Source organism: Alosa alosa, chromosome 9 (assembly GCF_017589495.1).
Source record: "Alosa alosa isolate M-15738 ecotype Scorff River chromosome 9, AALO_Geno_1.1, whole genome shotgun sequence".
In the NCBI taxonomy this organism is placed as follows: domain Eukaryota; kingdom Metazoa; phylum Chordata; class Actinopteri; order Clupeiformes; family Clupeidae; genus Alosa; species Alosa alosa.
In genome coordinates this window covers 32,212,551-32,235,314 of record NC_063197.1, presented here as the reverse complement: position 1 = coordinate 32,235,314, position 22,764 = coordinate 32,212,551, and the positions used below count along the sequence as shown (strand labels likewise).

General features: G+C 40.0%; 1 protein-coding gene and 1 long non-coding RNA gene across 12 annotated transcripts; one reads left to right on the top strand and one right to left on the bottom strand.

The window, feature by feature from the left end:
• Nucleotides 1-3,164: 3,164 nt before the first annotated feature.
• Nucleotides 3,165-20,698, bottom strand: LOC125301277 (G-protein coupled receptor 35-like). 2 transcript variants are annotated; one of them, XM_048253737.1, is made up of 2 exons: nucleotides 20,547-20,698; nucleotides 3,165-4,442 (listed from the first exon to the last, which is right to left on the bottom strand). In XM_048253737.1, the coding sequence occupies exon 2, from the start codon at nucleotides 4,433-4,435 to the stop codon at nucleotides 3,509-3,511; it is 927 nt and encodes a 308-aa protein (XP_048109694.1). In that variant the 5' UTR covers nucleotides 4,436-4,442; nucleotides 20,547-20,698; the 3' UTR covers nucleotides 3,165-3,508. The 2 variants fall into 2 exon arrangements, with proteins under 2 accessions (XP_048109694.1, XP_048109695.1); XM_048253738.1 differs by lacking the exon at nucleotides 20,547-20,698 and adding an exon at nucleotides 10,395-10,683.
• Nucleotides 11,350-15,371, top strand: LOC125301279. 10 transcript variants are annotated; one of them, XR_007194698.1, is made up of 7 exons: nucleotides 11,350-11,434; nucleotides 11,783-11,891; nucleotides 13,616-14,249; nucleotides 14,348-14,512; nucleotides 14,606-14,698; nucleotides 14,772-14,828; nucleotides 14,930-15,371. It is a non-coding gene; the product is annotated as an uncharacterized LOC125301279 (long non-coding RNA). The 10 variants fall into 10 exon arrangements; XR_007194697.1 differs by lacking the exons at nucleotides 11,350-11,434; nucleotides 11,783-11,891 and adding an exon at nucleotides 13,384-13,498 and having other exon boundaries at nucleotides 13,616-13,696; nucleotides 14,051-14,249; XR_007194696.1 differs by having other exon boundaries at nucleotides 11,364-11,891.
• Nucleotides 20,699-22,764: the final 2,066 nt, after the last annotated feature.

Genomic DNA, 22,764 nt, shown 5'->3' with positions numbered 1-22,764 from the left:
TTATGAATAAACAGTTGAACCCTGAACCTTGAACGGCCTTCTATAATTCAACACTGGCTTCAGGTCAGTCAGTAGAGCATTGATTTGACAATGTTTCTTGCAAAGTAAAGTATACCTCTGAGCTGATCGAAAAATATAACACTTGTTGATTACTTACTGTAGGTTTATGGGTTAAGGATAGTTAAACCCACACTGAAAACCCACACTGCCAAACACAAATGGGGAATTGGCATTTAGCAATAACACTAAACTAAACACTAAACACATCTCCCAGAAAATCTAAAAAAAGTATTCTCTCACCAATAACAATTTTAAATCTACATTAAAAACCTTTTTACTTTCTTGTGCCATACATCGCTGCAGTTTATTGATTTAAATGTTCTTTTCTTTACGGTATATTTGTGGCTGGTTTGCCATGGGACAGGGAGTGAGAGAGATAGTTTGGAATCAGGAAATTACCTTGAGTCAGACCCCAACCCAGATCTTAGCATAGCAATTTTCCATTTATCCATCTTTGCAAAATTCCTGTCTGTTTTCAACTCAGGGAAATCCCACTTCCTTGTGCCACTTAGATGTTTTGCCATCACATCTTCTTAAGGATGTTTTTGTTGTCATCTGTCCCCTTGTTTTGGCTATAATTAATAGCTCCTTAGCTAATGGAGTGGTCCCCTCCAGTTTTAAACAAGCATTCAACCTCCTTAAGAAGCCCAGTCTTGACCCTAATAACCTTAAAAACTATAGGCCTATCTCCAAGTTACCCTTTATCTCCAAGATCTTGGAAAAGGTTGTTCTCTCCCTGGTCTCCTCTTATTTAAACACTTTCATCATCTTTGATAAATTCCAGTCTGGTTTAAGATCACTCCACAGTACTGAATCTGCTCTGTTGAAAGTCCACAATGACATCCTCTTCTCAGTAGATACTGGTTCTTGTGCCCTCTTGGTCCTTCTGGATCTTAGTGCAGCATTTGACACTATCGATCATGTCATCCTTTTAAAAAGGTTGGAAGATGAAGTTGGTTTGCAGGGCCCAGTGTTAAAAATGGTTCACATCCTATTTGACTGACAGAACTTTCTTAAATTTTAGGCCCGCTCTTATTTTTATTATACATGCTCCCCCTGTCTACATACTCTCACAATGTTTTTAAAAATCATGGTGTTTTCCTGAATTCATCTTTGAATTTTAACAAACAAGTCAGTAGTGTGGTGAAGGGTAGCTTCTTTCAGCTATTTCTAAATTGAAATCCCTTGTTTCTTATAAGGACCTGGAAACACTCATTCATGCCTTCATTACATCTAGGCTGGACTACTGCAATTCTCTCTATTATGGTTTAACACATTCCGCTGTTGCTACGTTGCAACTAGTCCAAAATGCGGCTGCCATATTACTGAATAAAACTAGGAAGAGCGAGCATATCACTCCTGTGTTGTCCCAACTACACTGGTTACCTGTGAGATTCAGAATAGATTTCAAAATCTTACTATTTGTTTTCAAAGCTCTGAATGGTTTAGCACCACATATTTGTGATCTGATTAGGCCTCATTCTACCCTTAGGTCACTCAGGTCTTCCTCCCAACAACTCCTTGCTGTTCACCCTTCCCGCCTAAAAACCAAAGGGTACCGGGCTTTCTCTGTTGTCACTCCCCGACTCTGGAATAGTCTTCCTGTCCATATTAAGTCCAGCCCAACCTTAGATAGTTTTAAATCTAATTTAAAAACCCATCTTTCCCCCCTAGGTTTTAGTTTAGTAGATTAATTAATTAACTTTAATCTCCCCCATGGTTTCATTTTTTAAGTCCATTCTTATTTTCATATGTATGTAATCATTTGTAAAGCACTTTGGGTCAACCCTGTAGCGTAAAATGTGCCATATATTCCCCTGTATTCCACTATGGAATCTCACTTCCTCTATTCCCCTATGGAATCTCACTTCCTTTATTCCCTTTTATACCATGGTCTAGGTTGAAAAGGGTGTCGTTTAAAAAGTGATATACTACACCTATAAAATTATTATGACGTTGCTTGACAGCACCTGAGTTAGTCCGCAAAAACAGCTGAAAAAACGAACGATTTTAACTCTAAAACTCATTTAGTATTAATAATTGATTTCATATTTATTTTTATTTCGTAAGTGACCATGGTATAAACGGGATAATGCCCTTCGATGCGTCCATTATCAGAAATAAATGGACTTCGCAGAAGCAACCATCCTCCGCTTTGCGTCGGACAGTTCACGCCTCCGCGTCATCCATTTATTTCTGATAATGGACACCTCGTCGGGCATTATCCCTTACTTATCACCCGGAGAGAAGAAATACTCTTTTCTGATTGGCTGGCGGGGTGGCTTTTAATTCTGAATAACAGGACACCGTTCCATATCAATGCCAAAGATCCTTAATATGCATTATTACATATTACATATTATTACATAATATGCTTTATCAACCGTCTCTGTCAATGCTTATGAATGGTAACTATAACAACCATAGTAGGACAACGGTTGCAGCGCTCCAGAATCTTTGGTTGCAGGCTTCACAACAATGGAATCAACTGTGAACAAGCTAACTGTCCATGCTAAAGTTGTACAACAAGCTGAACTAGTGAGCTTCTTTTTAAACGGAACCGCGTGTTTCCTTTGCTTTACAGTGGCAACCGGGTGATAAGCGGGATAACGGCCTTCGAGGTTGTCCAGTTATACGGAATTAATGGACTCGGGCCTCCGCTGCGCGTCGGGGAGTTTTTTGCCCCTCGCCCTCGTCCATTAATTCCGTATAACAGGACATCTCGGCGGCCGTTATCGCTTACGTATTCCACTATGGAATCTCACTTCCTCTATTCCCCTGTATTCCACTATGGAATCTCACTTCCTGTATTCCCCTGTATTCCACTATGGAATCTCACTTCCTCTATTCCCCTGTATTCACTTGTTTTGTGTTTTTTCTCTACTCTCTACTTTTTTCTCTACTACTGCATTTGCTTTACATTTTGTACTATGAACGACGCCTGAGCTTACCTTCGCAACCAGGAGAAGTACAACTGTAAATAATAACTAAACAAGGTGGGTTAAATCAAGGTGGGTAACGGTTAAATCAAGTCTGCTTGAAGAGTTAAATATAAACCTGAATGCTGAACCCAACTTGAGATAAATGGCGTATAAAAACAAGTGGACAAACATATTTGCAAATGTATTGACACAGGGCATAATGAAGCATAAATGAGTTGAGTAATTAGCAGCATTTTTGAACATCTGAATTAACATGACTCTCGACAACTTACACAATACTTTTAACAGCTACAGATATACATACAGACACATGGCATTCAGTCCCTCAGAATACAGTGTTTCCTCTGCAGTAAACACATATGCACATAGCACGTCCACATCACATAGAACCCACTCAGACAAACCTGGCTCTACCAAGTCTATAATAATGACAGCTTGGCTAGTCATCTGGAGGAACAGAGAGCAAGAGCTGAGAGTTCACACAGTTATCATCCTGACCCTGACTGTCAGATCACGGTGTTGACCCTCTCCGTGTGCTGGGTGCCACAGCACGCGACCTTCAGAGTCCCCCAGCTTCCACGCGCCAGGAAGTAGTAGCTGAAGGCGTCCAAGAAGCAGTTGGTGGACGCCAGGCTGTTGGCCACGTGGACAAACGAGTGGGCAGCCTGCTGCAGACCACAGTCGTGTGAGTAGGTCTCGCTCAGGAACTTGAGCAGGTAGCCGAAGTGGAGCGGCGAGAAGCAGACGATGAAGATGGCGAGGTTGGCGGCGATGATGCGCACTGACTGGCTCTTCCGTATGCCGCCGCCGCCTGAGTCCGTCCTCCTGGCGAGGGTGCGGATCACCGTCACCGAGCAGTACGTGATGACGACGAATGGCACCGCGTAGCCCACCAACACCAGCGTCAGGATGAAGGAGAGGGGCAGCGGCCAGTCCGAGTTCTTCTGGAAGCATCTGAAACCGGACGAGTTCGCTGGTGGAGCATCTACCGAGTGGAACATGGCGCTCAGGGAGCCGATGACCACCCAGATGCCCACACACACCACCAGCGCCTTCCATGGGGACATAACCGCCCGTGCCCTGAAGGGGTACTTCACGGCCACGTAGCGGACAACGCTGATGGCCACAGTGGTGAAGATGCTGACGTACATGTTGACGAAGTAGGTCGAGACAAAAGCCAGGCAGGAGCTGACGGAGAAGGGCCAGGGGTTGAGGTACGAGTACATCCTGAAGGGCAGCGAGACCAGGACGCAGCTGTCGGCCAACGCCATGTTGGTCAGGTACACCATCATGTCGCTGCAGTTCCGCCACTGCCGGTAGAAGAGCACCAGTACCGCAGCGTTGACCAGGACACCAAGGACAAACGTTGGGATGGCCGTCACGATCTGGAACACCCGCACCTCCTCCGTGATGGTCAGATTACATTGAGTCATCTTCACCCTGACACACACAAAATCACGGTCAATGTCAAAGTGAACTTTATCATCCCTCAAGGGGAAATTTGTGTGGTCATCGCACATCTCATCACAACATAAATATTCAGACACAATGACATAACTATGGTGGCCTGGAAGAGCAAAAAAAAAATAACAATGGTAAATGAATTATTTACAAGATTAAAAACAAATGTAGAAGTTTTTAAACAAATGTACAATGTTTTAAGCAAATGTACAATGTTTTAAGCATATGTACATTAATATTCATGTACCAGAAAAAAGATATACAGCTTTGAATGGACCATGTATAATGATTATTGGGCCAAAATCGTATATCACATATAGATATTAGCTGATATCTCCCATACTGGTAAAAGGATCTTTACCAAACTTGGTGTACTTACTTACCATAAGTTCTTCATAAAATTAGTAGGTGTTTAATGTCTTGGGGTCAAAGGTCAAGGTCATGTGAGGTCATACTTGATATGCAATGTTTGTTTTATACCTCTCAAGCAGATTGAAGAATCCTCATTAAACCCAACACAGCTAATTAAGCCTAAATTAACTGATAAGGCATTAAAGATCATGGGGTCACAGGTAGAGGTTAAAGGTCATGAGGCTATAGCTGGCTGAGGCATAGAATCAACTATCTGAATTGACATTAAAAACTATTAAGACATTTATTAAAGCAAAACAAAATGTTCTGTATAAAAACAGTTGAAAACCTCTGAAACCAGGGGAAATCAAAATAATTTGCTGTTTTAAAAATGCAACCATCTGTGTGAATACCTGTTTTAAAATAACTGTTACAGTTGATAAATGATATTGGAGTAAAAAACAAAGTACTATTCCATAGCATTCAGTACATCAATAAGCTGAATAGCAGAAGTTTTAGATTAAATCCAAACCATTTCTGTCAAACATCTGATAAACATTGTCATCTTGAGCTATTTCCTTCAACTTAAATGATAACGACAGACAATCGATGTAAATGTCTATGTTGATAGAATAGTGTTAGAAATAAAAACTACCCTTGCATTGCAATGCAATAGTTATACTTTGTTCCCTGACGTTGGTAGTAGGCATATAAGCAACGGCAGTAGGACTGATATTACCTAGGATTCTACTAGGTATTATGGTGGGTTTTCAGGATGTGAAGGGATGTGATCATGGGTTTCCTAAGGGTTCATACTATTGCATGGGTTTTCATGTTCTAGAAGAATGTAGTCATGAGTGTCATAAGTCTTAATGCCACTGCATTTACTGTGAGCAGTATGAGGTTATTGTATCTTGTGTAGGTCAGACCAACTGTCAGAAGAGTGGGGTGAGTGGAAAAGTACTGGGGGTACCAGGATGAGAGGATCTCCTCCTTTACATGGTTAAGGGAGAGGAGGTGTTATCAAGCTGGTGAGGACTGGACAGGACAGGGATGAGGAGGCCACTGTGCCTTATGAGTTAGGGCCTGTCCAGCTAGGAAAAGAATAAGATAAGAAGGCCTTATTTCACCAAACTGGAAGGAAATAGAAAAACTTAGGGTTACACTATTTTACATATGTTACCTATGCATTACATAGGTTTGTATATAGTTTTATGCATGATGGGAAGATGGTTTCCACCAATGTAAGCGACCCTGCTTGGTACTGATTGGTGAAGGGTGTTGATGGAGATGGCGTGAGAGGGTGGCACTTCTCAAGGGCTGAGGAGTATAAAATATAGTGTACAGTATAGCCATCCGTAGGGGAGATCTTGTCGGGGGCCCCAGCTGATGACATGTCCTCCCTATTGCGTTGATGGTTGGTCTGGACTTTGGTTGGGCTGTACTATCATTGCAATACGGTGAATAAAGATCAACAGTCTTCGGAAAATCTTATATCTACATAGTCTCCTTCTGACGCCTTGTTCCAGAGTGCTAAATTACTAAATAGTCAAGTGGTAATTGTTAATTGGACAATTGGATTTGGAAGTGGACATTTTCTAGCCTGGAAAATCCAGACCCTGGTAATCTAAAAAGATTAAGGGTCTGGCCACAAACAATGTAATGGCCCAACTCGAGGGGCGGCACCAAGCATGCATTTGAAAATCTCACTGCACGCAATTGGATAACACTAGACCAATGTTTACTCTGAATGATTCCAGACTTTAACACAATTGGATAACACTATTCGCCTTAACGAGGCTGAGGGGTACACTTGCCATTACACCTCAGTCCAGCAGATGGTGGTGGTAATGCACTCCGTTTGCAAACAGCCAAAAAAAGCTAACCGATTAAAGAAGAAGGGTTCACTGGCCTGTTCTTCTTCTTCAGTGAATTGTTTTTTAGCAGTTTGCAAACGGAGTGCATTACCACCACCATCTGCTGATCTGAGGTGTAATGGCAAGTGTACCCCTGAGACTCGTAATGGCCGCCGGGTGAATAAGGCGAATGACCAATGTTTACTGACCTCCAACGTTGCAGCGTTGTCGTCATCAGTTTATATATCAGATACACCGAATTGATTGGTTCCCCGGGATACAAGGGGTAAAAGTAACGTGCATCATTGCTCATTCCATTGTGCTCTCGCAAGAACTCTGGATTTCCAGGGTAGACATCTTCCACGACAGGGGAAAATATTGCTTCTTACAACAGTCTCATTTTGTGTCCCTTGATGTCCCTTGATGTCCCTTGTAAGAAATTATAAGGTGGCTTGTAACTCATACAAGTAAATCCCATTTTTTAAGAGATTGACACGTTCATATTTAATTATATTATTGATATCTACCGTCAAAATCTTCCAAAATATTTAGATATTATTTTTTGGCCACCCCTAACTTCAACTGAACAGATAACAACGGACATGCCACATTACTAACATCAAAACTGGAAGACAATGCTAGTCTTCAGGGTCACAGAAATTGCCAGGAGAAAGTGGACAACGCCTTGTCCATGAAGGGAAAATAGCAAGGGCCACAGTTAGCAATCATACTAACGTATGGAATATCACAACAGCACAGAAAGCTATAATTTACAGCTGCAAGTAGCACTGCTTGTACTGTGGAAATGACTGCATGGGCAATATTGAAAGAGATATTGGTCAGGTCATGACTATGCTAGTGGAAGTATTTCACTGTTATGTAAATGCTAAGCACATTTGCCTACAGTAATTGCAATCAGATTCTTGATTCTTACATACAAAGGAGGGGTATTAAACTCATTGTGCTGAAGATAGGGACTGCCCATGTCAAAAACAACCATGTCTATGTTGTGCAACATAAAAAAACACTATATTTACAGTAATTGAATTGAACATGGCATGTTAATTAGCATGTCTCCGCCGTCTATAACCTTGTATGTCAGGGGATGAAACTGACCTTAACCTTTGACCCCATGGCCCTGAGTCCCTAAGTTCATCTAACTTGTATAGACAATAAATGTACTAGAGTTAATGAAGATCCATTAGTCTGCTTTGGAGATATGAACCAAATACTGCATGTGAGTTATTTGTGTGACCCCTTGTAACCTTGACCTTTGACCTCAAGACCTAAATTGTCTTGCCAGCTCTTTGACAACTTATAGTGGGTAAGTAGACCAAGTTTTGATGAATATCTTTCAATTGGCTTAAGAGATATCAGCTAATATCAAGATGTACTAACATACGTTTTTGGCCCAAAACTCATTGTGCCATGCTCCATTCAAAGCCCTATATTTTTTTTTCGGACAAATCTGCGCTGTAGGCACCACAGATTCTTAATCTACAGAAAATTACGATTCAAATGATACCAAATTACCCACCAGCCCAGCACTAAACTCCGAGAACTCCGAGCGTGGTAAACAAAATCGGATATTTCAGGCAGTAAAAACCCCGGTAAGAACCAAACTAGATTTTGTTCAAATCTACACACACCTACTGAAAAATGTAAGGTTCATTTAGCAAATGTTATTTTGCAGTATTAAAAAACATCGTTGTTTAAGAATTTTCAAACGAAATGGTTGGTAATTAGCACGTTTACGATAAATATCAAATATCTAATGTGGTTAAAATAGCCAGGAGGATTATGGGAAACACACTCGCCTGGCCAGACGTTTCTGAGCAGTCTACTCTGCTGCACTCTGACCTGCCCCATGTCACAACGGTGGTTATGGTAATAGAATTTACCAGATGCTTTTTCCCAAAGCAACTTACAAAATAAAACAATACAATAGTCATAAACTAACAGTAAACATTTGTAATAAGTTGGTAAGTTGGTAAAATAGCAATAATAACAATAATATATAGTAGGGATGTAACGATTACCGGTATAATGGTAAACCGCGATAAAAATGTTGACGATAACAGTTATCGTTTTCATTTCAAATATCATGATTATCACAAATGATTACCACGGTGTGGAAACCGTGTGTTTAATCCTTCCCAGCTTCATCCAAGCCTGCTTTTGACATACAGTAGGCCTGGTACTATGAAACAAAACTGGTACCTTACTGATTCTGTTATCTACTTGATGGATTTAATTGTGGCACAAAGCCAATTATACATGACCAAGGAAAAAGTGAACGGGACAACACACAATGGCACGGTAACGTTATGCTATGAATTAAGAATGCTCAGCTCAGCCATTTTTGTTTGTGCAGTCAGGATGTATGCCTATGAATGTGAATGAAAATATGCCCTTCTCCAGTAGCAATAGGCCACCTTAAAATGCACCAGAATAAAAGAATCACATCTACTCAGTAACAATTTTTTACCCTCCCACAGCACCCCCTCTATGAGCACCCCCAGATGAAAATGAGTTCCAGCGTCCCTGGTTAAATGTTGCACTTTTGATAAGGTTTTGCCTATATTTTGTAATATTGTAATTGTAATATTTTGTCACACTTTTTGAAACTATTTCAGCCTATTAGTCCTTTCTGAACATATTGAACACACTTTTAAAAATATCGCGATAATACCGAAAACCGTGATAATTTTGGTCACTATAACCGTGAGGTTAAATTTTCATATCGTTACATCCCTAATATATAGGCAATATCAACCATCAATAATGAAAATAAACAATACCATAAATATACAAACCATAAGTCTTAAGAACCACTTCAGTGGTTAGCAGGCCTGTAGCCAGCTATGGGGTCACCGAGGTCTGGACCTCAGTCATTTTTCAAGAGTTAATTATATTTTTTTAAAGTATTTTTTTGGGCTTTTTTCCCTTTATTATGACGGGACAGTAAAGAGGCAGACAGGAAGTGAGCGGAGTAAGAGACGACCCGCCGGGTCCCCCTGGGCACATGTGGTATGAGAGCTGGAGCCAGTTGCGCCCCCCAAAAAAAAAAAATAAAAATAAAAATAATAATAATAAAAATTTGAGGCTCTGTTTCATTTTTATTAATATATAGTAACCTTAAATGATATCCATAGAAATGTACTGCTCTGTAATGTTCTTATGACAAGCCAAAATTCATTCAGCAAGGCACATTCATAAAATGGCTCCACATAGCCTATCTTGCTGTAGCCTGAACTATCAATTCTTTGATAATAACTAATTAAACACTGTCTATCCCGTGACAATACGCTACATAGTGGAGGGCCAAATGATTTCAAACAAAATACAAAATCTTATTAGGTCCAACTCTATAAAGTAAAAAAAGCCTAAAGAGACATTGCATTCGGTGTAATAATGAGGTTAACAAAGCTACTCTAGTTTGTTATCTTTTAAAATAAACATTTTGGAGACAAACGGAGTCATAGCCGTGGGAAGTGGGTGCAGGAAAGCACGCGTATTTATGTGTCATACCACTCACGATCAGAAAAAAAGAAGCTCTCCGTCCCCCTGTCTATTATTCTATTATGCACTAAAAAAATGTTACATTAGACCTGGGAGATCTAAACAAAAACTAAACAAATTAACAAAACAAACCTGAGGGAGATATCCTATGACGCTAGCTTTATGGTACGACAATATGCCATATTAAGTAGCTGAATATTACCGTGAGTTTCCCAAGGAGCTGAACACGGGCCGCCTCAATCTTCAGCTTAAAATGATGCATAGTGTTATCGGGGAGTCTCGGTGCACCACGGTGAAAGGTGGCATGGATATTGAGTAGCCTATGCTTCATCCACAAACAAGAGCTCTCTTCAGCGAGGTAGATGAACTTATTCATCTGTGTCTTTGCGTGCCTGTTTCAGTGGCCTCCTCAGAGCGTTCTTTCTCTTCTTTTTGAAAGTGTAGGTTAAAGGCTACACCAAAGATCCTTGATTACTAGCAAGATAGAGCAACGTAATTCGTTACTATGGGAGCAAAATGGGACAGTTCCGGTCTGCATAAGTGGGAGTGTCACCTTACGTCACTAAATAAACTTTCTCTCTTAATAAGCAATAAGAACAGATAAACATAATTGTGTTCACAATATCATTGTCTATAATCATGTATGATACACTGTAAAAATTGGATAGTTCCTTGAAGAACCTCAATGTTACTCAAAGAACCCAGGGGCTCTTCTGAGAACTCAAACGTGCCTTGATGCTCTTAGAGGTCACTGCAAGAACCTTAACGATTTTTCAGTATGAAAGGAGGTTCTTCAAAGAACCCAATTTAATCAAGGTTCCTGGAGGATCTCCAGCTGAGAAAGAATATGTTTCTTGAATTTATCTTTTACAGGCCTATATTGCTATGTAGCCTAGGCCTAACTGATTCAAAACATAGCCTTATCAGATAATATGATGGCTAGACCTGTAGCCTAGGCTATGCCAACAAAATAAGAGTTTTGATGAATAATCGCCTATAGTTTGACTAGTGTTTCATTGCGCAAAAGAGCTGAAGCATTCAGTTACTTGTGTGGTGTTTTGTTAATTGTGTGTAATAAACTATAGGTTAGGCCTACTGCCTAGTCTATGCCAAAATAGCAGCAGAACACGGTCGGATAACTCGATGGGCGCACGGGTGTTGCTCGAGGCGATGACGCGCGTGTGGAATCTTCTTTAAAAATGGCAACAGAATTTGACAGTTGAGTCAACGTTACTACAGGAGGTGAGTGCAACATTTTGACAGCCCTATCTCAAGCTTTTTTAATGTTGACGTTTGTCAGAAACTATACCTTAAATGATACATATCCTAAATGGAAACGAGACGTTTTAACCATAACGTTAACCTCATTATCAGATATAGGCTATAGCATACAACTAAAGGTTAGGTCAACGTGTCATCGTTAGTGAACGTTAATCTTAACTTTTTGTTTAACATAACGTTAATGTTAGAGCTTAGCCTTATGTAGCCTACCGTTAGTTTGTTAAGTTATAAGATCGCATTATGCCTTGGCTTGTATGCTATGCTTAAACTGAATGTTAGCCAAATATTCTGTTTATTTTACTCCTTCAGCACAGACTTTTCAACTTCCCGTGTTTCCAACTCTCCTGAAATGAAAGCTAACATTAATGGAGGAAGTCCTGACGTTCATACTGCTGCACACAGATTAGAAGCTATTAAGGTTTTGCACCTACGTCATAATGTCATGTGACCGTTTGTTTACAACTAGAGTGGTAGGCAAGAATGGTAGGCAAGGCACTGCAGAGAGTGGTAGGCAAGCCTACAACAGTCGGGTTGCATAGGCTACACATAGTTACAAATAGCTTCAAAATTGAAATTTTAATATCAAATATTGACCGGGATGACGACCACTTGTGTAGGCCCTAACAGTTGGTTTTTGCAATAAGAAGCAAAAAGGCGACGAACGACCATTTAGCCTACCTATCCTCGTGGTTGTGGAGGATGATCGTTAGCAGCTGTGAAGTCTTTTATTCTCAAGATAGCCTAATGGTGTAGCCTACTGTCTCTGAAGGCGTAGGCTAAAATACAACTATCTACAGTCATCCAAAAATGAATTGCCAGAGACAGGCTATGAAGGGAAAAAGTGCAGCATTTTAAACATGGCAAGATTATTTTTACCGGAACAGTTTGTTCTAATTTGTCTCGTGAAATTCGTGCTTGTGGACATCAATCACCTATCTTCTGTCCTTCTATTTCAAGTTATCATGTGTGTCATTTGATTATATAATCACAACAAATGCTAATAAATGAATACAGAATAGGCTTTTGTGCTATAGGCTAACGTTACAGGTCACTTAGGCTAACTCCCGTATGTCAAAATAAACTGATTTGATCCTAATAGTTTAGCGATCACACACAACAACTTAACACAGCAACCTCAAACACCACTGTTGAACCTAGGCTACTGCTTCAGTCATGTAAGAAATAAGCAGTTTATGAATTATCTTTACCCGTTTAATCAAGTCCACATGACCAAAATAACAACATATTTAAAGGCTGAGCTAGCATAACAGCCTAATATAGGTGATGCTGCAATGGATAACTAATAAAAAGTTTCACACAATTAATGAACTTTATCACTCACATTCTGAGTTTTTCTGGGTGGTTATATATCCATGCAGATCGTCTTGGAATAAGCCATCGCTGTTATATGATATAATATGTTACAGGATTCATGACTAACGCCATTAATGTTATGATGCTGACTGACGCTGGCTATAACAGTAGCTTCTAGGCTACCGTTTTTTAAAGTCTGCTGAGTCTACTGCCTACCAAAACCTGTCGCTGTTCAGTTGAAGTTAAATGATCAAATATTTGATTTTGTGTCAGCTTTCAGAAGGAAGACATGTTCCTTTCTGGTCAAATTTCACAGCTTCTAAGAAAGGCTATCGTCTTCGTGTAAACCGAGTTTTGAACAGAGAAAAAAAGTTAGGCTACCATTAGGCTACATGCAGGTTCTCCGATACAGATCAATGCACCAAATCAGGGCGATTTTAGCGAAACAACGTTCATGTGACAGGCTATCAAATACTGAACAATGGGATAATGTTTCATCATCACCTTTATTGATGCCTGAAATGTTGACATTGCTGAAATACAGAGATGTAGCCTACTGAGAGGCAGCTGCAGACAACAATGTTCAATTGGTTCAACTTGTCCCTTGCCTACCAGCTGGATGTAAACAAAGCTATAGAACCTAGAATACGTCACATGAAAAACGTTAATAGGCTACAGGTCCTAGATGCTATTTGATTCAATTTCAATGTGGTAAGTGTATATAGCATGAGGTACAGCTTTACTTAGTGTTCTTCATTTGCATTCATGCAAAACAACAACCAGTCATTTAAAATATAGGCTACTCCATCTCTATGTTTAATTTCAAAGGTATCCAGTATCATGACATTTGTGCTGCTGCTGTATCTAAGCACACTTTCCTCCGGGATCGCACAGGATCAGGATATGCATGTAAGTAGATTATTATAAGTCATAAACATACAGGTAAGCATAGTGGCTGTAGTGAGGGTCCTTTTTTAGTGCACCTAACAAATAGGGATAATGGGATGGGATATTCCTGTCAGGGGTATTCAGGTTGTTGTAGTCTCTTCAGGTTGTTGGATAACCTTTCATATTATAGTTGGTTGGGAATGCTAAAAACAAATCAAGAAGGAGAGAATCCCACCGAGCCTTCCTTAAATTGGATACCATCGAGCAAAGCATGGGAAAAGACAAAATTCATCACTCAATGCATCTGTATCTCAAGCAGAAGCTTTCAGAATTACACTTCACTGTGATCCTTATTGATGTTTACTTTGATTCCAGGACAAAACTCAATCCACTGTGAGGGAAACTGCACTTTTTTTTTTTTTTTTTTCTATTCACACAGATGCCTGCTACCCAGGATGCAAACACTGTAGTTCGGGTATGGTGTGTGTGTGTGTGTGCGTGATGTTCACTGATGATCTTTTTAAACTGACAGATTGTAGATGTTCTCGGTGATGAAAGCTGATCCAAATCCAATGTAAGTTTTCAGATGATGATTAAACACCATATATTACTACTTATTACATTTCTTTAACCAAATTGACCTTTACTTTAAATTGAATGTAACACTTACAGGACAATGAGACAAAAATGAAGGAGGAGTGTTGAAAAGTAAACCCTGATCTAAATACGATTGAAAACAGAATGAGGAGAACAATCAATGACAGAGTGGCATTTATTCAACGCCAGTCCACACAGGAAATCCTTACCGAATACCCAGCTTTACACCACATTTGAACTGTGAGTTAACATTTGGTATTTAGTTCACTGCAAATTATTTTTCAGATGTTCTTCTGCCAAGCAAACATGTCATTTGTTCTCATCTTTTTAAAGGTTTTCTCTGAAATTCAGCACCTGCATAACATTGACCTAAGTACCAATCTGCACTAAATCAGGCCTGTGAGGAAACAACCTACAAATACAAAGGTATTAAGAAGTTTTATTTACACTTCATGTCATTACTGCTAAGTGTATTGTTCAAATTTAGGACTCTTTGCAGCAGAGCGGCCATATCTGTTTGGGGACAATCCTGACAGGCTCATACGTTGTGGATAAGGTAAGAGTACCAGTCATTTGACACTGTTAGAAACTTCCCCTGCCAATGGGCTTGAATATCACCAATCACCATTCTAAATACTGTTATTCTGCACTTTTCAGATATCAAAGACACCCGCACCTACCCTATGCATGAGGCAACCCCTTCGAGGAAGACACCACCATTACACTTTGCATGGACGGACAAGACGTCATAACACCAGAAGATGTGTTGATGGGCATTGGAGCATTGCTAGCAGTTTATTTAATTTTCAATATGGAATACCCGAAGGCCGTGAACAAGACATTGTTGTTTTACAGTCTATGTGTGATATTAAGACAAAAGAAAAAATCCCCATTGCCGTATTTTGGATGTCAAATTTCATACTCTAAATTAAAGGTCTCATTCACTGAGAAACCATTTAATACGTGTTACTTTCGAAATACTATAGCTCACTCCAAGTTACATATGCATGCTGTACGTGAAAATTATCTTCTACCCCCATTGCCCGCATTAGCCAATGAAAGAAAATACACAGAAAAACAAGCGAATCAGAAAGAGCCCTTCCCAATGAGGCCGAAGGGAAACTGATTATTCATGGCCTCGCCCACCTTGGCTTGTGACCGCCTACAGGAAGACTGGAAGATTTTGCGGCTAGGGGATTGTCTCTCTGCAGCTAGGAGGAGTTAACAGCAAGTTGCTAACATGGCGGAAAAAAATCGTGCCTGTGTTATTTGTGGCAATAACACATCAATGTTGCATGTCTTGCCTTAGAAACATGAGTTGAGGAAGAAATGGTTCGGATTTATCGTTGGAACACCACCACCGAAGTAATGCAACATTAGTTCTGTGTTCCAATCATTTCGACCACACTCACTGCCTACAGTTAGAAAGTGGTTTTGCATCGATGTTCTGAAAACCTGGTTCTGTACCGTCATGATGATCGACCACCAGCTCACAGGCTGTAAGTACAAACAAACTTTTCCACCTAACGTCTGTTACAAAATAGCATGTTCATATTCTTCACGTTAGCATGCATGAAAAGGGTAGCCTACAAGCTAGGCTTAGGCTAGCCTATATTACAGGAAGCTACACCAGGCACGTAACTGAAGTGTTCTGTTCGCGACGTGTAAAATCAGAGAATGTCTAATAGGAAGGGCTCTGGTAAAATCCATTTGAGGAATGGTCTATTTTCCCGAACGTAGCCTACAGGCCACTAACACGCCAGGTGTAGCTACTTCCATTGATTAGGCCTATTGGAAGCTAATTGTTGCAGTACATAACGCAAACAGAATGCTTCAGTTACGTGCCTGGTGTAGCTACACGCATAAGAAAATGACCACATTACCCAGAGATTTAGCTTGTTGAACCTATCATCTTCTAACCTAAGTGTTAAACCACAAATAATAATATTAGCAACAATATCTTATGCTCAACTAAGTACGGGTATTGTTCTAGTCTAAACAGGGAAAATCAAAAATACAATACCCGTGCACTATTAGGCTAAGTTGCTATCCCTAGAGCTCAGGTATTTACATTTCAGTCTAATTTATGTCTTCTTGCCATTATTACATTGACCTTGATGATGTTTTGTTTGATTACTTGCTGTTTACTTAGTGTTTTGTATGTCTTCCAGAGCACATCCTCATGTCAGGCTACACAGCTTTCTAGCCTACATTAGGTCATCAAGTTAGAAGCAAAGGTTTGTGATCTAACTTTTATTGTTGTGCTAGTTAGTTTCTAGAAGTCTTTTTCTAGTAGGCTAATACAGGTTCTTATGTGCTCGTCAATGTTTGGGAAAGTCAATTCATGGATTTCTTCAGGTCACCTTCCACAGGTGTATAAAATGAAGCACCTCAATTATGAATGTAGACTGCATGGTGCTTGATTAATACACCTGTGTAAATGGACCTGATGAAACCCATGAATTGCATAACAGATAGAATTGATATTACCGAATGTCTTCTTGTGGGTGTGCTACTTAGTACATCATACACCTTACCACAGTGACTAAAATATTTTTGTTTCCATTGTGCCAGTACAGTTTTGTGTGAGATAGTGAATGTCCTGTGTACTATTAGTATCTTGTAACTTGACAGTAATACACATTTATTTACTTTAGGTACCCAAACAGAATACTTAATGAAAAGTATGAGTATTGATACAAGCACTCGCGATACACCATGGGCATGGGGGCCTGCTACCTCTACTGCCATCAAGCCTGTTCATCCAAGGCCAGCTAGAAGACCTCGGGTTGATCAAGAGGTGGAGGAGGATGAAAGCGACATCTCCACAATAACACCTGATGGCTCCATCTATGGCCCAGCGCAATCAAAGAGCAATGTAATAGAATCATCACAGCCAACGAATGTGTTTTGTGTGTTGTCCCTTCGGATCCCCAGGACAATACAAGCCGAAACAGCAACTCAGACCTTTTTCCCTAAATAATCCCAGCACCATCTTACAAAGGATCTGTAGGCCAGATGTCCAAGATCGCCTGGCAAAAAGAGGACATCGTTAATTCTGTGCATAGTTTGGATGTTCTTGTTTTGTGTTTGCATTATTTTAATAGACTGCAATATTACTATTTGTCAGTGTTTCACGGACCACCTAGCAAAAAAAAAAACAGTAGACCTACTTCAACAGTATATTACACAATAGGCCTTCTCACTGAACCACCTTGCTTGTTGTCTTGCACCTTGCTTATGGTGTCAGAGGATTCATATGATTTAAACTGGCATAGGTTACATCAGTGTTGCAGAACTGTTTGGATTTACATACAAGTTGGTTCAATATTGCAAACAACTCATCTATTATATTTTACCACATCTACTTGTGGAACACTTGAGATTGAGTACCACTGCTGTATGTAAATATAATAAAGTTATTTATTGAAAATTTACCTGTTTTGTATATTTGTTTTAGGAGTTTCATCAGTTTTTGTCCCTTTTAAGCTAAAGGTTTCTTACATTTCATATCTTCTGTCTCACAGAGGGCCATAGTAGTCATAGTCGAATGTTTAGTGCATTTTGAAGGGAGTACATTATGTTAAGGCAGACTGGTTCTAATCCTGGGTACAGGGTCATACAGACAACAGGGGTACTGGTGTTGCCCATTTTTCTAACCACATGAGCAATCCCCTTATGAAAAAGTAGTGTAGGAATCTTATAGTATTTTGGGACAAAATATTATAGTAATCTTATAGGAATACGTATTTTGGGACATACTGTAGAAGTACTACTAATAACTATAATATCCTATAACTGCTATAGTTTTTCTATAGTAGTCTTATACTATAAGATTCCAATAGTACTTTTTCCTAAGGGTCATACGTGACAGAAAACAACTTGAGTAGGCTAACCTCTGCCAATGTAGGCTATCAAAGCCATAGTTTATACTCATTACTGGAGCAGTCTTGCACACGTTTCTCTGCCGGTGCAATTCCAATTAAATATAGCTAGGAGTAGGTAAGTGTGTTTGCATTTAGAACTATATATATATATATATTGAGCTATAACCAAGTGGTCTTTCAATGATAGTTATGGTTTGAATTCCATGATACTATCTATTCCGATAGCATACAATTAGCAGGCTAGGTTAGTGGCTGAATTTAGGGTGCTTATAACCTGTGTTGTGAAGTAAAATATCTACTAGGAAGATTGCAAAGACTTTTGACTGTGTAAAGAAATAGGTCTTTATTTTAAAACGTTTCCAACTGTTTATTACTTGAATGCAAGATTACTATTGCCACAAACGTTTACCTCTTTTAGGAGAAATTTTAAGCGGACATGCAATTGTTACCATTCTATTAAACCAACGTTCACCGACAAACGATCAGGAAGCGGTTCTTCCTACTCGGATCAAACACATGAAGTTGTATCTCCGAAGACATTTTGTGTCGAGTTTTAGCCAGGTTTTAGCACTGTAAAGTTGAATATGGAGCATAGCACAGGCAGAATCGGATGAGGACGCACTGGAGGAAGCGTCACAGTACTGTTAGCCAATCAGAGGTGACTTCATTAGCATGTCATTAATATTCATGACTAGAGGCGAAATCCAGTCGTTCCTCCCCGCCCACCTTCCCCACCAAACTAGAACAGCATGAAACAGTCGCAGGAGAGCATTTTTTTCACCAGAACCGGCTCACAGGGCATTCATCAACACTACAGACCACTGCAAAATTAATGAAAAAACGATGAGATGAGACCTTTAAATACTGTAGTTCAATCAATCATTTATTGACTATTTCATTTAGATCAGGAAGTTAAAATTGTGATGTTGTTAATAGCATTGTTTAATAGATGTTTTCATTCATGCCTTCATGTATGTAGCCTGTGTATTATTTGTTTATTTATATATTTATTTATGTATGTATATCTGTCCATCCTTTCATGTACAGTATTCCTAATATTTTGCCATTGACATGCTATGCACTTTTGATTAAATTCTTGCTTAAATACATCTGTTGTTTCATGTACATTTATCCCACATTATAATAATAAAACGAATAATAACAATAAAGGTTAATACATTCTAATAATAATAATAATAATAATAATAATAATAATAATAAAGGATAATAATAATGAAGGTTCTGTAATGAACTTCAAAAGGTTCCTCAAGCAACCTTTGAAAAGGTTCTTCAAAGAACCTTTCTTTAAAGGTTCTTCGAAGAACCTTTTGAGGTTCCCCCACAGTTTCAAATTGAAGAACCCCTAAAAGTTCCTCCAGGATCTTATAATTTTTACAGTGTACCAATGAATCATTCTGCTTTAACCCTCTCTGGCTACACTGTGCGTTTATGATGTCAGCATTTGTTGTAGGCTATATTTGTGATATGTGGATCAATTTAATGTAGGCTAGCCTATGAATATTGCGTTGTGTAGGCCTATGTTATGCATATGTTTTGCGTCAATGTGCTCTGTCTAATATGCTGTGCGATAGGATCTTTAGCCTGTTTTGACACCCATGTCAGAAGCGTCAATAATTATTACGTTTTATTAATGTTGGTGTTCAACAGTTTTATATTTCACGTGTTCACCGTCGATTTCGGTGCAAGGCTACAGCAACTTTGTTACCTTACTAGTGTAGTGTCAGATAGCAGACGGTTACTTTGTTTGCGTTAGTATCAATCTGTGGTTTGCGACATTTTGTCGCATTTTTTCTGTAGTGTAGCCATAATGTTCTTGACAGTGATGTATGCCTGCCTGTGCTGTGTGTCACGCAATGCCAGTATGTTGTTGTCCATTAGCAGAGAAAGGCGTTTAAATAAAATACAATAACTTTTTTTAACCCCCTACAGCACCCCCAACCAAAACTCACTTCCCACGGCACTGAACGGAGTCATACCAAAAGTCTATGTCCAGGAATGCATTTTTTAATCTGTGCCCAGGGGTGCATAATCCATCCATGTCATGTCCGTCAAAAGTTTGGAGTAGGCCTACCCTAATTGACTGACTTAATGACTTGTTTGACCCTATTGATCCTGTAATAAGCATTTTTTTCTCATCTCAGACTTCAGGTGGGTTTCCAAACAATCATTTTCCTTCCCGTTTCTCTAGTTTTTTTTTTCACCTTAGAACAAATGCAAAAAAGGTTTAACACCTGCAGACTCGCGGTCTTGACAAGCGGACATTGATGTGAAGTGAATCCACACCTCTCTAGTCTTTTTTACAGAGTCAGTTTTAGCAGTTCCCGTTTACAGTTTTCAGATTTTTTCAGTTTACAAGTTCGTCTTACCTGTCGAATGAAACATCTGCAAGTGGTGTCACAGCGTTTATCCAGTAGCCTACAAATACAAATCCTCATACAATTGAGCATTCCGCATGCCTGTCATGCACGGACACTGAAAACCTACTTTCGGTTTTGTGATTGCGCGGCCGTTCACAGACTAAAGGGTGTGGGACGGCCGGGAGGTAGCCTACTAGACTGGACTTGTTAAGTGTGCTTGCAAAGCAGCACACTTATTGTTCTTCGGGGGCGTCGCTAGCTATTTAAAACATTCGGGGCTAGAGCCCAGAAGGTAGTGAACTTTTTGTCTGGGGGTTCGGGGGTTTCTCCCCCGAGAGATTTTGAAAATCGGGCTGATGAACATGCAATTTTAATCTACTTTGAGAATGAAAAGGAAGTCCAATTGTAATGACTCACGTCACGGCATTCTGAATATTTTGATGTTTAAAGACCGTGTAAGGAGAACGTCTCTTCTGCCAAAGTGCACCACATACAACACCCAAAATATGACATTAAAATAGCCTGTAGAATAAACATCGTCATGCACCTCTGTCAAGTGCACAGGTCTGAGCGTTCGTCTCGGGATAAACATTTGGACGTCATCCCCTTCAATTAATGGGCTATGGGTGCCTTGAAAGCAATGCATTTGGGTTGTGTATCACAAACTTTTGCCCAAAGAAAAAGTTCCATTCTGTCAAAGTCAAGCCCAACATGCATTGCTTGGAAGCCCCCTCAAACGAGGTCAGGTTTACCATTTTTACTGCGCATGTGATTCAATAGTAAATATTGAAACTGAGCTGATCGAAATGTCCTCCTGGTTTGCGGGAGATGATGACACACTGAGTTTCCACTTCTTGTCCTCCCTGCTCTGCCCTTTTTTTCTGTAAAGAAACTTCTAATATCCATTTGTCCTTCTGTACACTTATTTCGCTAAGGCTAGTTAGTAGAAGCACGAAACAGCAATGCGTAATAGGTAGAGGAGAATTGAAATTGCAACATTTTGCAACAAATGATTATAGGCTGCCATGGGCAGCCATGGCCCACTGGTTAGCACTCTGGACTTGTAACCGGAAGGTTGCCGGTTCGAACCCCGACCAGTGGGCCGCGGCTGAAGTGCCCTTGAGCAAGGCACCTAATCCCTCACTGTTCCCCGAGCGCCACCGTTGTAGCAGACAGCTCACTGCGCCGGGATTAGTGTGTGCTTCACCTCACTGTGTGTTCACTGTGTGCTGTTTGTGTTTCACTAATTCCCCGATTGGGTTAAATGCAGAGACCTCACCATCAAAAAAGTAAAAAAAATACTATACTACTATACTAAGTAATTTAGGCAGTGGAATTAATTGACAGGCTTTAGAGAGCCTGTCAGCAATAACTAAAATTATAGTGTTACCTTCTGAGATGTAGGCCCGTGAGGAGTTGGGAGCAGTAGGAGCATCCCTTGAGAATGCTGACACAGGTTTGAATAGGAGCTGAAGAGAAGCACTCCTTGAGACTTCGTAAAACCTGGTATGGACTCAGGAGTCCACCCAAAAGGTGATCCATTTTTCTTTGTGAGGGCAGTGATAGGAGATACTGAACTAAAACCTTTGATGAAACTCCAGTAGAAGTCCACACACCCAAGGAATTGCTGACTCAGAAATGACACTTCGGTGACATGAAACTTGCACTTCTCTGGCTTAACAAAAAGGTGATTCTTTAAGAGCCTCTGTAGTACCTGACCCACATCAGCAATGCTCATGAGGTAAATTGGACAAATCTAAATAATAACTAGATGTACCGCAGAGCGGTACAAAATATGGCCACCGCCCAGTTCAGCACATTTTTTCCACAAAAATAAATCACGCTGAAAGTATATGATTCTAACTGTCTCACTAAATTGCACTATGCACACTCAATTCTCACTGGTATCTGCTAGACAACAAGTACCAAAACATGATTAGTTCATAGATTTCACATGTAAAATTCATTTTATACAACCCCACCCCCATCTTGCCTGTTCATAATTCTGAGAAATTCTTGAATTGTGTGCATGTGTGCGTGTACATGTTTATGTGTGTGTGTGTGTGTGTGTGTGTGTGTGTGTGTGTGTGCGTGCTTGTGTGTGTGCCTGCGTATGTGCCTGTGTGTGTGCATGTGCATACTGTGTGAGTGTGTCATACGTATGATTACTGTGAATGTATGTGTGTGCGTGTGTATCTGTTTATGCACTTGTGTGCATATGGAATGG

Coding starts and splice junctions, on each gene's coding strand:
- LOC125301277 (XM_048253737.1), bottom strand. CDS start 4,435: ATGACTCAATGTAATCTGACCATCACGGAGGAGGTGCGGGTGTTCCAG.